At 42.2% G+C, this 13,846-nt stretch overlaps 1 protein-coding gene across 2 annotated transcripts in view; it reads right to left on the bottom strand.

Annotated features, from left to right (window-relative positions):
* LOC116938270 (uncharacterized) overlaps positions 1–13,846 on the bottom strand; it is a 57,036-nt gene that overhangs the window by 22,668 nt on the left and 20,522 nt on the right. For both annotated transcript variants that reach the window (XM_032945369.2, XM_032945375.2), the window contains exons 11-16: positions 11,615–11,668; positions 4,697–4,765; positions 2,354–2,422; positions 1,330–1,398; positions 646–714; positions 417–485 (exon numbers count right to left, since the gene is read on the bottom strand). In XM_032945369.2, the coding sequence (XP_032801260.2) occupies positions 417–485; positions 646–714; positions 1,330–1,398; positions 2,354–2,422; positions 4,697–4,765; positions 11,615–11,668 (399 nt within the window). The remainder of the gene's footprint in view (positions 1–416; positions 486–645; positions 715–1,329; positions 1,399–2,353; positions 2,423–4,696; positions 4,766–11,614; positions 11,669–13,846) is intronic.

Here is a 13,846-nt window from a genome sequence, read left to right on the forward strand (position 1 = left end):
ATCACTAGAGGGAGTTCTAGAGAGCTCCTTTTGGCGACATTTTTCCTACTCTTCCACCCTGGCCAGACGACTTGGAGGAGGTGGGGATAACCATATTTGACCTCACCACAAGCAACTAACCGAGTGACTTGCAGATTTAGTTTGTGCTTATCAGCACATGTGGGGAACATACATGCAAGCAGAGATGTGATCGGTGTGGAGAATCAAACTCCAGGGGTATTCAGTTTTCTGAACTACTAATTCATACATCTCGATAAACATACCACTGATTTATTTTAAAAGGGGTTTTTGTTGTCATTTTAAACGTTAGTCAGTGGGCCGAGTATAGACCCCATATAAAGTGCGCAAGGTGAAACGATTGAATAAAGAAATATTGTTCGCGGGCTGATGTGGGTAGAGTCAAAAGATTGTATTACCTTCTCCCCTTGAATGCCGACCCCAGGAAGGCCGAGTGGACCAGGCAGGCCAAGTAATCCAATATCTCCCTGTTAAAATGTAACAAAAAACAATAATCTTAGAATAAGGAACAACATTTACACAACCCAATCTCAACCACACGATGTGGAGTATGTTGTTGATGGTAACCACTTAGCAAGCACAAAACAAGCTCTGATGTAACTTTTTTTTTACTTCTTTTATACTGACCTTGTCTCCTTTGACTCCACTGCCTTGTAAACCACGAGCTCCTCTTGGCCCATCAAACCCTCGGTCACCCTGATATAGAAATACAGTGGTTTGGCATTATTCGCGATACCAGGTTACACCATAGAAAGGAGTCCACGCCTTTAGAGGGCCTTCGGTACAGGTTTAGGCCTCCCACTATCTGCATTGGATTAAACAGTCCATCAGGGCCCAAATATCAAAAAACTAGAGTATGCATCTGTCTATGAGCCAATGCGATATGAAATATTGTTCTGGCATCAGGCCAAGTTTATCCTGAATTCAGGGTGAGTATTGCTACATTCTTGAATGTCAAATTTACTGGCAATTAATAGCAAAATGCCAAAACGAATAAAGAAATAACAACCAACTACAGAAATCTCAACCACTGGTTACAACTTGAAATTCAATTTTGGTAAACAACTATAGCATGAGATAGAAAAACCCCTCTATATGATAAACCTCTGTATAATATTTCTAGGCAGCCTGGGGCACAATGATGTTTTCCATGCGATGAAGTTAAGGGCAGCTGCCCGAATAATGCCTCCAGTCTGCACAAATCTGTCGCTGCAAAAAAGCAAAGCAACCAATTCGCATTCTGAAAGCAAGTCAAGCACATTTATTGAACAAAGCAATGAAACTTTGATTAAAGACTGGATCTGCACTTACCTTTGGTCCAGGAAGGCCTTCCCCGGGTAACCCTCGTTCACCAGATGGCCCCGAAGGACCTTGAGGGCCCTGCAAACAATCCCCTCCTGCTTATATCTATGCACAATGTAGGCATGCAATGTTTTTATTTTATTTACAATTGTTTATGTATCGGCCAAAATATTTTGCTTGGTGATACTATCACAGTAGAGTACATCATGTAAAACACAACTAGCGTTCCTTACTTCTTCTATTATGCAGAATTACTACCTCTTCATGTCATAATTTAATACGGTATAATATTAATATTTCGCGTAACTCTTTTTAATCGTTTGAGTTCAATGCTTATAAAATGTGAGGTAATTGCATGTTGGTGAATGGCATACAATTTTGTTTTTAATACATGTAAGGCAGTTATGTGGGTTTTTTTTTATTCCACGTAAAAAAGCAAAGACTAAAGTGGCATTGCATTACGGTACTGAATTCTAAACATGGCTTCAAAACGCAGTAAATGTATCTCAAAATGTTATTCTCCTTTTAAATATCATGCACAGTCTGTTCTCTTATAACGCAGTAGTTGTGTTCCTGAAGAACACCGCATTATGGAAAACTCGCGTTATAATAAATAACATGGGGGGGGGGGGGGTAAAGCACAGTCAGCGATAACACATGAGATGTCTACTGTAGGCTGAACAAACACTGAGGCGTGTGTGGGTAGCATCTAGAAGCATCCAGCAGCATCCCGCCTCGTGTGATGCTACGCCGAGGCAGTCGCGCGACGTACTTCTGTTCACTCGATCGCGTTATATCCAATTTGCATCCGCGTTGTAAAAAAAAGTGTTCCCTAATAACACTCATCGCGCTATATCCAATTCCCGTTCCGGAAACACTCGTTATCGGAGAACAGACTGCACAAAGTTCCAAAGTCGTTCTGCCGTGCCAGGCTTATAAGTGTAAAACAAGAGCGGCGTAGTACAGCAAGTCCCAGTTCGCATCATGTTAGGCCAGCGAGGCGAAGTGGTCAGTGAGTGAGTGCGTGGCTTACGGGAAGCCCAGGTTCTCCTACTCCAGGTGGCCCCGCAGGACCAGCCCTGCCCGGTGGGCCGAGGTCACCCTGTCCAGAATGGAGAGGCATGTACAGGGAAGGAGACAAAGAGGGGTTCGTGTCAGTACACCTTCAAAACATCGCATCTAAAACGAATTCCAGTGAAATGTTGTTCTGACCTCAATTGCGCCTGCTCGAATACTGCATTGTAACAACAAAAAAAGGGGAGAATGCTTTGCTTGAAATGATCCTCACAGCGGTATGCGAAGGCTTGGTCTGGAAACTAACGCCACAAACCACACCTGTGTGCACTTCAGGTTTCGTACGTGGACGCGCAAGAGTGCCTGATGTGGCAGGTTGGCAGGCCTTTGGGACAAACTTAAACCATTAACTTTACCTTTCAAAGTTACTTTCGAACACAAGCGGCCGCAAAAACAAACACCCGTCCAATGTTGTGTTTGGGTGCTTACGACAGCAGGGGGCAGCAGAGTGACACTCAGTGGGGATGAATGGCCACGGTCATGCTTGTCCGTTAAGCCATTGGCTGAGGGCACTAATAGTGGACACTGTGGGCACATTTGGCTGACATTTAATTTGATGGTGATCTCAGACAAGGGGACTACAATGCACTTCCTCGGGAAAATCCAATGCTCAGAGGCCGAGTAAGTTTTACACATATTTCTGACACTTTTTTTTCCCAGCCTCCCCTATTACTCTGTCATGATGGATTTTGCTCATCATTTATAGACTAGCCTTTTGCGCGTCCAAGGACGGGTGTATTTCAGTAAATCTGAAACTTGCAAGCGAAAAGCAGACCGTGACGTGATATGCATTGCATCAATTCGTGTGCAATTTATTAAGCCGCGGTGACACAGACCTATTTCATTTTAAGGTTATAATCCCTTGTTCATCACGACGTCCTTTTTACTTCTATGTCTCAATAGGGTTACGGGGACCGCGTGACGTGAGGGTTCTGCCTGTGACGTGAGGGTTGTCAGTTGACGCTGAGGAGGGGGGGAGGAGGCGCCTCGCCCCTCCCCCATGTGGAGTGACGTCACCAGCTAATTAATATTAATAGCGAGAGGGGGGGTGTTCATTTGGAAGACGTCACCTCTTCATGATTATTCTCTTCATGATTATTAATGTACGGGGTTGTTCGATGTGGAGGGACGTCACCTGCTCATGATTTTTAATGAGGGGGGGAGGGGGTGCTACATGTGGAGTGACGTCACCCGCTCATTAGTATTAATGAGGGGGGCTGGCCGACGTGGAGTGACGTCACGCGCAGGACACAGACATTCTTGGCTCATAATCGTAGTAAAATTTGATACTTACGGCCATTGCATTGGTAGCCAATTTCTTTTATTTGTATTGACAGTTAAATTCCGTATGATGACAAATCTAATAATTATGATTCTGGTTGCCATCTCATCATCTTGCAATGCATCATTACATTTAATCGCTCTATCTCTGAGGTGGACATCCTGTCGAACGTACCAGTCCACCGACCATCATCCATCAACCATTCTAGCGAAAAGTCCTGCCCAAGGCCACTTATATTTATTCACAGTCAATATATGTTGAACTTGCTGTTCCCTGATCCGTGTGTTTCTCATTCTGTCTCTCAGTGTTATTCCAGGCATGCACCTCTCAGCGCTTCTTCGTAAACGCTGAAAGTTTTTGTTCCGCTGTGAATTTATCAAGCTGTGCTTAGTATTTTTTTTACTTGTGAGGGTCAGCATCCCACTTCCATGCAGACAAGAGGAAGGAGTCACTCAACGTAACAGTTGTAATTATGATAAATAGAGAACAAATTATCATGATTATAGATTTAGGTAAATTCCCAGTTAAAAATTGCTTATTTTACAATTTCCAATTACATACACGACAGTTCCGCAAATAAATACATTTGCTAAAATGTTCCAGTTGTTTACATAAACATTTTTGAATACCCCTGGTGTCTGCATCATCGCAATTGTGTATATGAACTGATAATTATGATGTTTGGAGTTTAAATCGAAGAACATCGCTCATATGTTCAGGGGATTAATGTATGATAGTGAATGAACATGAATGTGGAAACTGTGCATATGCTGAACGTGAAATGTTTAAGAATAATTATGATGATGCATAAGGAAATAAAAAGCAGAAAAATGAATGTATGCTGCATTGTACATCACACAGGTACAGTAATGGAAGTCCTGAGCATTAATGCCAGCCATATAAGCCGTATCATCGTTCTATTTTATTAACCTCAGAATTTTGTCAGAATTTTGTTTAGCCTGGACAGCATCTGCCAAGTGGCTTGAGCAAGGTAACAGTTTGTCCGTGAGCACACTGTACCTTGGGGCCATGAAGCCCAATCCCAGTTTCCCCTTGAAGGCCTGGAGGACCAACAGGGCCACGGTCACCCTGCAAAACACACGCAGCTCACGTTACAGAGCGCTCAATCTTGCAGTGATGCCAGTGACACTCACGGGACATAATGAACTGATGAGCAAGCTTTGCTCCAATCTTCCCCTTTCTACGTTCATTGTCCGTGGCCTCGGTGTGGAACCACTTCTTTAGACACCCCCCCTCCCACCATCTAGGATGATTGTTGCTCCACAGAGGGTGAGTGTTCTTTGACGTCAAGGCATGGCAACAGAAATGGCACACGATGTCAGATGCACAGGGGTTGCTTCTGCAAAGGCAAATCTCACGAACGTCGGGTGAGCGCAGGTCACACTTTATGGCGTGGTCCCAGCACATAGAGACCAACACCTGTTATCTGGTATTAACATTCCACTCAGGCTTCGTGTCAACCTGACTTGATGACCAGGGGCACCTCGCACCTGTAGGAGACGGACCAGAGGGTGAATTGCTGAGCGATGTTAACCTTTGTCTGGTGTGAGAGGGTGACAAGGGGTAAGCAGACAGCGGGGACGATCCCGAAGCCGCTCGCTCTGTACTGTGGATTTTAACCGTGGTAATTGTATATCAGACTCTTAACACGTGAAAATAATAGACAACTCGTGGGCATGCACGATGTAAACGTGTATTCCTTAACATTTGTGAGCAGCACTTATTGTGTGTTATTGTATTGAGGAAAGAAGCTGTTGCGTTGAGAGTGCCTCCTCACTGGCCCAAAGAAAGCCTGTCATAACAAGCCGAGCCCTTTTCAGCTTTTTTCCTGCCACGTTACACCAATATATCCAAGCATATTCAGTGCACACGTGTTATTCTAGTTAGATTCTCGTTGATTGAAGATAAATGCTGCTGTTATCAATTCAATGTGCACACTCCTTCATGAGATATGTAAATGTTTGATGTCAATATTTTTTTTATGTCAAAAGCGGCACGCTGTGAACTTTGTTTATATGAGCACCGGGCTCCACAAGCAGAACGGGTCATTTTTTTTTATTGCAGATACAATTAGCGAGCTTATTTGGCCACGATAAGGGAAAACAACTGCACGCGGCTATGAATGGTTTTGTTGATTCTATTTACACCCTCCGGCAAGAAAACAAGACATCGCCTCCAAACGATGTTGACCTAATTGCTGATCTCCTCACAGAGCTATAAAATGCGAGTCAAGGCAGAGACTCAGGCCAATGAACTGTGGACCTGCAGGTGAACACCTCACATTCAGCTGCACAGAAATGTCAGGAAAACCAGTTTTTCTTATTTTTTTAATTATTATTTTGCGTGCAAATTCTGTCCCACCCACACAAAACATACCCACTTCAAACTACATGCAAAAGATCCTCGACTCGGATAAGATTTAACTGTTGTCTACATTCTACTCTTTCTAAATTACTTCGAATATTTCAATGAGTGATAGCTCATTTGAAAGGTAGTTGTGCAATTAAAAACATATCCGGACATTTTACACTTGCAACTTACAAATGACCCTTAAATCACATCAAGATATAAAAATAGCGGATTAACATAACATCAATTTGAATTGGTATGATGATTAGTTTGATTTAAATAAACCAAAAGTAATATTGGCAATATATTCCACGTGGTTAGAATAGTCATGTCAGTAAAGTATAATCAAACTAAATGATATGATTATTATTTAAATTCCTCTGCCCATTCTATATCAGTCATGGTAGTTGTTTAACCATATTTTACCATGCTGATGAGTGCTGGTTGGTGAAAGGAGGCCCAGGACTGTTTCGTATGTCACTTGGCGCTGATGTTAGCAGTGGCTGGGAATCAAAGTTGCAGTGTCCTCACCACACTGACCTTGTATGCATGGATATGTGCATGCAATGCAATTGCTTTATTTCATTCAATTTAGGAGTTACAGCCATATGTTCTGTGTATGCCCCGTATGGTTAATTTATTAACGTTTAACTCAATACGTATTATAATGTAATATAGGATCATTTAACGGTGTCAGGAGAAACCCAGGAGAACAATATTTTGCGAACGCACCATTCGAACATGTTTCATCTGGCTGAGGTCACTGAACAATTTACTGTAATATATGAATCAGCAACTAAGACACCTGCCAGCGCGCATTCCTCAATACAATCTAACATAGCGTGGCTATGCTGTTTAGTGCAGCGCTACGGATCATTTGTGGGACAGGACTTGGTGTTTTTTGACAACAGGTGCGTGTGCAGAAAAATATAAGTGGACGTAATTCACGAGATCGTGCCTGTTAAAAAGAACGAAAGGAAAATTAATATAAAGCACGTATTTGTTTGGATAATCTCTGCCAGATTAGCACTGATAGTTGACAGCCCTGTGTCAATCCTAATGAGACATCTCTATAAATTCAGCCTCCAGCAGTGAACGTATGTGCACCATTCTTCAAAGAAATCCTCAAAATGCCTTTTTAGTTTCACAATTTAAGGTCAAATTCCGATGAAACATTCAAGTTTTTTGTTAAGTAAAAAACAAACTTGCTCTGAATAACATTCTTGGTTGAAGAATGTTCTTTGATATAGTTTTTAGAATTAATTTCTGAATTATATTTTAAGCAAAGTGAAATTAAAACTATTTGTTACCATAAGTAACATTTCAACATACTTATTGTACGTATGTGTGCTTTTCTGTGATACCATCTTCCTGGAGCTGTTTTCTGGCACAGGGCAGTGCACCACTCACTGTTAGAGTTATTTACCGAAATTTCCACATTAAATAATTCGTACATTTGGTATTTGCGCCATTCTTACAGCACAACGCTATCGCACAGGCACATTTTTTTTCACACGCAATTATAGTGTCCAGTAGTTTCACAGTTAAGAAGCTGACGTTGCTTGGGTATAATTACCCAATTAGGCCATTTGTAATTTTCAAATTTGGCAAATTTTGACCGACAGGCCGGGCAGCACACATGCCCAACTCTTTTTCGAATGTCGCATGATCTTTAGCATCCGCTGTGCAGTAGAAGGTGCGTACGAATGTTCAATGCACCAGCAGTATTAACCAGGGTGGCCACTGGGCTTGAACAACGAACCTCTGCAGCAAGCGACAAGTAGCAAGGATTTGAATATAGTTGCGAACAGTAAAACAAAACAAAAAAATGAAATTAAGAGAATGCATACAGTTTTGAAGAGGGCACAATTGTAATTCAGAATTAGGACACAGCGTGATATGCTGTATCAACTATCCATAGCCAGGGGAAAGACATAATTTGGCTGCTCACAACTGCCTCCCTCGCTGGACATATCACAGGACATCTGTACAACAGAACAAAATGTGATCACGAACGGAGGGGGGGGGGTGCATTACGCCCGGTAAAGGTATGTTGGCCATGTAATTATAGTGCAGACAAGCAGGCAAAACAATTCCTAAGGGGTTACATTTGATGTCGATGGCTGATCGCTCCCGATGCCCCTCGTGTTTGCATTTCACGGGGAAGTAAAAAAAAAGCCTCATTGCTGCAAGAACAACAACAATGATGCTCTACAAATGTTTTCAACTGAACAGTCTGCAATCGGCTTGGACTGAGCTGTACCTCACCGACACATCGGTGGGCTGCGATCAAATCTTTAAAAAAAAAACCGGTGACTTGCACTTAAAATCCTTGTCTTACATCGTATCAACATCAGCGCGCTGACCTGCTGTAAGGCTTTTACACAAGTTCAACTTAACACTGTTACATGACCCGGCTATCAAAGTCGTCTCACCTCTTGGGTTATCAGTGCTGGATCAGGTTTTGTAAAAAAAAAAAATTCTCTCCTGCATGCAGGCGAACACGCGCACACAAAAGCAAGCGGTGCCTTTTTTTTTCGCCTCGGGGCAACTTCGGGCGATGAATGTAGCTAAAGTAGCGAGTGCCACAGTGGCAGGTGAAAGTTACTGTCTAGACAGCGCCCCACAGAGACAAGAATTAGCCCCGGGAAGGCAATGCGGGAGGGACTTCATTGATAGGTGGCAGCCAACAGCATGGCCAGCATACTCTTTGGTTCTATTCGGTAAAGTCACGTAGGTAAAAAATAAAACAACAAAAATCACGACGTTACGGCCACAACACAAGTGGCCTTCATCAGGTGAAGGGACCAGACTGTCTCGAGGACAGCGCTGGAGTGAGCATGGCCAGCCCAATACGTAGACACGGGCGCTTCAGCAGAGACTACCTTTGCCATCATGGCCAAAGCGTTTAGCCGATGTTAATGCGCCGTAAAGAGGGGTGATCCAATCTGTTGGCCAAACCTGTAGCCACCGGGGTACTTCAGAGGGAATGATTGCCCATTAAGAGGACAATTACCTAACATTCTTTGTTTAAAGATTGTTTTTGCCGATAATTGATTATCCGGATATTGCCTGCAAACCTTTTTACGATATAATCGCCAGCCATGTTCTGGTCTATTATAGTGTGCCAAGATGTGTGCTTGACTAGCAGTTTAGAAAGAAAAAAACATCATGACAACGTGTTTGACAGTCTTTTATCTGCGAATGCAGAAGGTGGTAGTAAAACTTCCTCCATATCTGTTCACTCAAATGGCTCCTCTGACTCGTTCCCATGCTCTCGGTTCAGATGTTGCTCCCACTCAAGTTTGGCTATGGTACCAGAGCCATCTCCTACCAAGCATGACTTGATTTTAATCAGTCAGATCCCAATATCAGACCGATACAATCAGTTAATATCCTTAGAGACCAGTTACACATGATGTTCGTGTAAGATTCGAGAGCTATCTATTGTGGTACATTATGTATGTGCACAATTAATTTAAAATATTATTTTAGATTTCATACAATGATACGTCTTTTTAAAATTAACATTTAATTTTAATATATTGTAGTTACAATGTATAAAAGCACCCTGGTTATGCAATATTCATGGACTAATGCAGCTTTTGTGAAACTTTATGTGTAGCTAATGTTTCTCTGCCATCCCGTCAGGAGCCATATGTCAATGAGATGGGAATCTCAAGGGTTTAAATGTCAAGGGGTTTCCCTGTTTAAATACAGGAAAGCTTGCTGAAGAAGGGAAATCCATTAACTACTTATGAGGTAGTTTTATTTACTACGTTTTAATTTATGAGGCTGATGAATAATGAACAAATCTATTAAATTATTCAATATGATACTGCAGTACAGTATCTGTTAAATGTATTCGTAGCCACGTATACAAAAGTGTATATGGGGTACCAGTAATGTAAAAAATGCCTCTAAGCAGTAAATTGCATTTGTATATACTTTAACCACATCTCTAGTTTGACAAGGCTGCAGGCCCATAATCATACTCCAGCGCTGTCCTCCAGACAGTCTCGTCCATTCACCTGATGAAGGCCGCTTGTGTTGTGGCCGAAACGTCGTGAGAATATTATTACGTTATTTTATTTTATCAATTTATTATTTTATTCTCATTCTACGTGACTTTACCGAAAGAACCAAAGAAGAAGTTAAGTAATGTAAAAAAGCCAGATCTTTGACTTTACTGGAATAATAAAATGTGTTTTGCCTTAAAAAGGCTTACTCATGTTAATACAAAACTCACTGGCGGTCTTGCTCCTGAAAGATACCACATTCGTGGCATGGAAAGCAAGATATATATAAATAAGCGTGCAATATTTAATTATTTTTTACAAATAAGTCTATTCACTGCCCCTGGCTGTAGATTATCTTCCTGCACCAAACACCCTGCCAGGATATTTATTAATGAAGTCCCACATTTTAGTTCTGTGTCAGAATGTCAACTTTGACAAAAAAAAAGAGGGAATGAGCCTCAAATGTTTTTTTCATACTCTATGAAGTTTCATCTCTAGCCCAGTTTTTCCTGTTCTCCGCATGATTTTTCCATAAACCTTTAGATAGAAAGGACACAGTGCCCAAAAATGAAGCAACATACCATGGAAGTCACACACAACACGAAGTCAGTGCCTCGAACAAAGAAAACATCAACACTGCACAATCTGTTCCTTCAACATTGCAGGATAATGTACACTTTGACATGTTTATGACCAACGTGGATATTCATATGCTTCATTTCCACAGGCAGGCCTATTTAATATAGTTGCACAGTATATCATGCCAAGTTGTATCATATGTTGCATTCTGGTAGTAATTGTGGAATTTTATTTGAAGACATTAAGTTAAATCGTGAATGTAATATGAAATATACAACCACCTGCAGCATGCATCTGTATGTCGTTTTAATGAATCGCTTTTGGTCGTATGTACACATATTGAAAACAAATGTAGACAGCTCGATTAAACAACAATAAATCAGTTGTCTCAATGGATCTTATGAGATGCCCTGTTGGAGATTTGCCCAGGTAGGATTTATTGCAATCATTCATTCTCTTTCTGGGATTATTAGAAAAATGTGTAGGTGGCTGGTTTTAATCTACGCTATGTTAAAGGCATAAATCAGTTCAAAGTACCAAAGAATGCACATTTCTCATAAAATATCAGGGGATAGCATTTCACTTGGTTGCCTTAGACGCTCATTGGGGGGGTATGGGATAGGTGAATAGTTTAATTGCTTTTTAATCAAACACATAATGGGGTCTTTGAAATTGTGGAGGCAGCATGAGGAACATGCTGCTCTCTTAATCCTGGCCATATCCCAGGTCATCGGTGTCTTAGTCTCTGACTGGAATTCGAGAATTGTCTCACAAGAGGTCCTGCACTTTAGTTGAATACAACCATTTGTGGAGAAATCAAGAGTAAAATGTAGCCCAGACGTTACAGCAAAAGGAGCCACACACTACTCACGTTCATCGCGCATCACAACGGATGCATTGTGTTCGCGTTTTCCTATCTTATTAATTTAATATACACATAATAATCGCGCAGTGTTAACAAATGTCCCACCTTTGGTCCTTGGATGCCCTCAATGCCTTGCTCTCCCGTTGGCCCAGGAGGACCCTGCATTACACCAGAGAAAGAAACACGTCCAGGTCTTGATTTCAAACCGTGCCGAGTCCGTGGCACCATCACCACACCACAGGCTGAAGACGAGGAAGAGTCTACAGCAAGAACATCTCAAATAAAAATGTGAAATTACCAAGACATCATGTTAAATTAGCACCAGATTATATCTTTTCATCAGAAAATCGTTTCATAAACCAGAAGCATTTAAAAAATGTAATAACATTCGCCTAGTACAAACTGTTTTGTATCTTACCAACCATGCTATTCCAATTTTATTATTGGCATTATACTTAATAATAACCCTTTTTGTTAACAAAAATCACACTTTTAGTAATTTGATTGCAACAGTTAAATGTTTTAATTGCAACAGTTAATTACCTTTTGAATTACCGTATCTATTGGACATTAAGCTGGATAGTAATTTCTTCAGTGCGGTATTCTCAACTCTTTTTTGGTAATCTTGAGTAAACCATCGACCAGGACTATCGGTTTTTATTAATACGTTCTCTGTCTTCATTTATCTCACAACAACCGCCACTAAGTAGCGACGACGTCACCATGGCGCTTGTGCCATGCTAGGTGAAATTTGAGGCCACGTGAAGCGTCGAAGACCCACTGGCAGGAATTCACGGAACAGACCCAGCTGCCATGGGTTGACTGATTGAGATGCCTGGCAGATGCACCAACTGTACTCCCCACAGTGACAACTTTCTGCGTTTTAGCCGCCTGGAGCTTCGTTGTTGTGAGCGTCGCTCCTCTTCCCACCATTGTTGCTGGAGGGCGACTGCCTTCAATTCCCCAGCAGTGCCCTTCACGAACCTACTCCACAGAGGCTGATCTTGACACTGCTGATGCCAGTCATCTCCAAGTCCAATCGGCTGCACATCCTTCTGTACCACATCGGTCCATCTCTTCCCTAGCTCATGCTGTGGCCATTTATCCGTCCAAACAAAACCTGCTTGGCCATGTGGTGACTGGGCTTGCGGGATACATGACTCAGCCAACACAGCCTCGCTTGCTGGAGGAGTTCACTGATGGGACTGTGTCCCGATGTGAACTCCTCACACAATCCAGCCTGGTTCAACCCAGTGTGGATTGTAAGCAGGCTAGCCCGAATGTTTAAAACCAGTGCAGATGTTCCTTTATAGGGCTCCATGTATCGCAAGCATAGAGAAGGGAGAGCATAACCGTGGCAAAGAAGATCCAGAGCCGTATATGTGGCGACAGGCGAGGTAGCTTCCACACAGTGTTACGCAGCTGATGAAAAGATAATGCCTCTTGACAGATTTGGAGTGTGACCTCGGCTGCCAAACTAGAGCTGATCATTAGCACATTGCCCAAGCACAGAAACTTCTCCACTCTTTCCACAACTGCCCCATCACTCATGGGGAGCTGAGGGAGGAAAGCATTTGATGACATAAAATACCCAGGCAGGTGCTGTATTTTTGTGGGGCTGATGGTAAGGCCCCATCTCTTAGCAGGATGCTCCAGGTTCTGCAGTAGCATCTCCAACTCATTCTCAGAGTGTGCAGCAATCACCAGATCATCCGCGTAATATGGTTGACCAATAGGCAGCCAACCCTTGACCGCACTCGGGAATCGGTCAGCCTCCCATTGTACCGACACCAGATGGAAACTCCACCGGTGTCTAACACCACTCTATGAACGTGCATTTGTGAACAATCATCGTGAGCACCACTTCTTCTTCATAAAGTTTTGTTATGCTCAGTCCATTGCATGGGTTTGGCGCTAAAACACATTTAACCGATTATCCTCGATTCCACAGCCAGTCACAGCAGGTTCCATGAAGGGCAGCTATTGAGGGACAGGCACTAATGACAACATCAAAGCATCCTGACAGAAATGATTAGCAAATTTATCCCACTCACAAATGGAGAAAGATTCACAATGCATGGTAGTTATTTTTTTCTATCCTGGGGCATATGCATATAAAATAAAGTGGCCAATGTATCAGTTGAAAGGTATTACTAAAGCCATACTCAATATATATAAGATCTCTTGGCTATAATTATGTATTTACAAAACGTGGTCTACTGCGTTACCCTATCCATACCTGCTGAAACATTAACGTTATTTCATAAAATATAAATGATGGAGCCCTGCAAATACATGCCCGCGACACTAGAGTGCCCCTCTCGATGGCATTTTGGC

The sequence above is a fragment of the Petromyzon marinus genome, chromosome 4 (genome assembly GCF_048934315.1).
Source record: "Petromyzon marinus isolate PM22_M1 ecotype Great Lakes invasive population chromosome 4, UKy_Petmar_22M1.pri1.0, whole genome shotgun sequence".
NCBI lineage: Eukaryota > Metazoa > Chordata > Hyperoartia > Petromyzontiformes > Petromyzontidae > Petromyzon > Petromyzon marinus.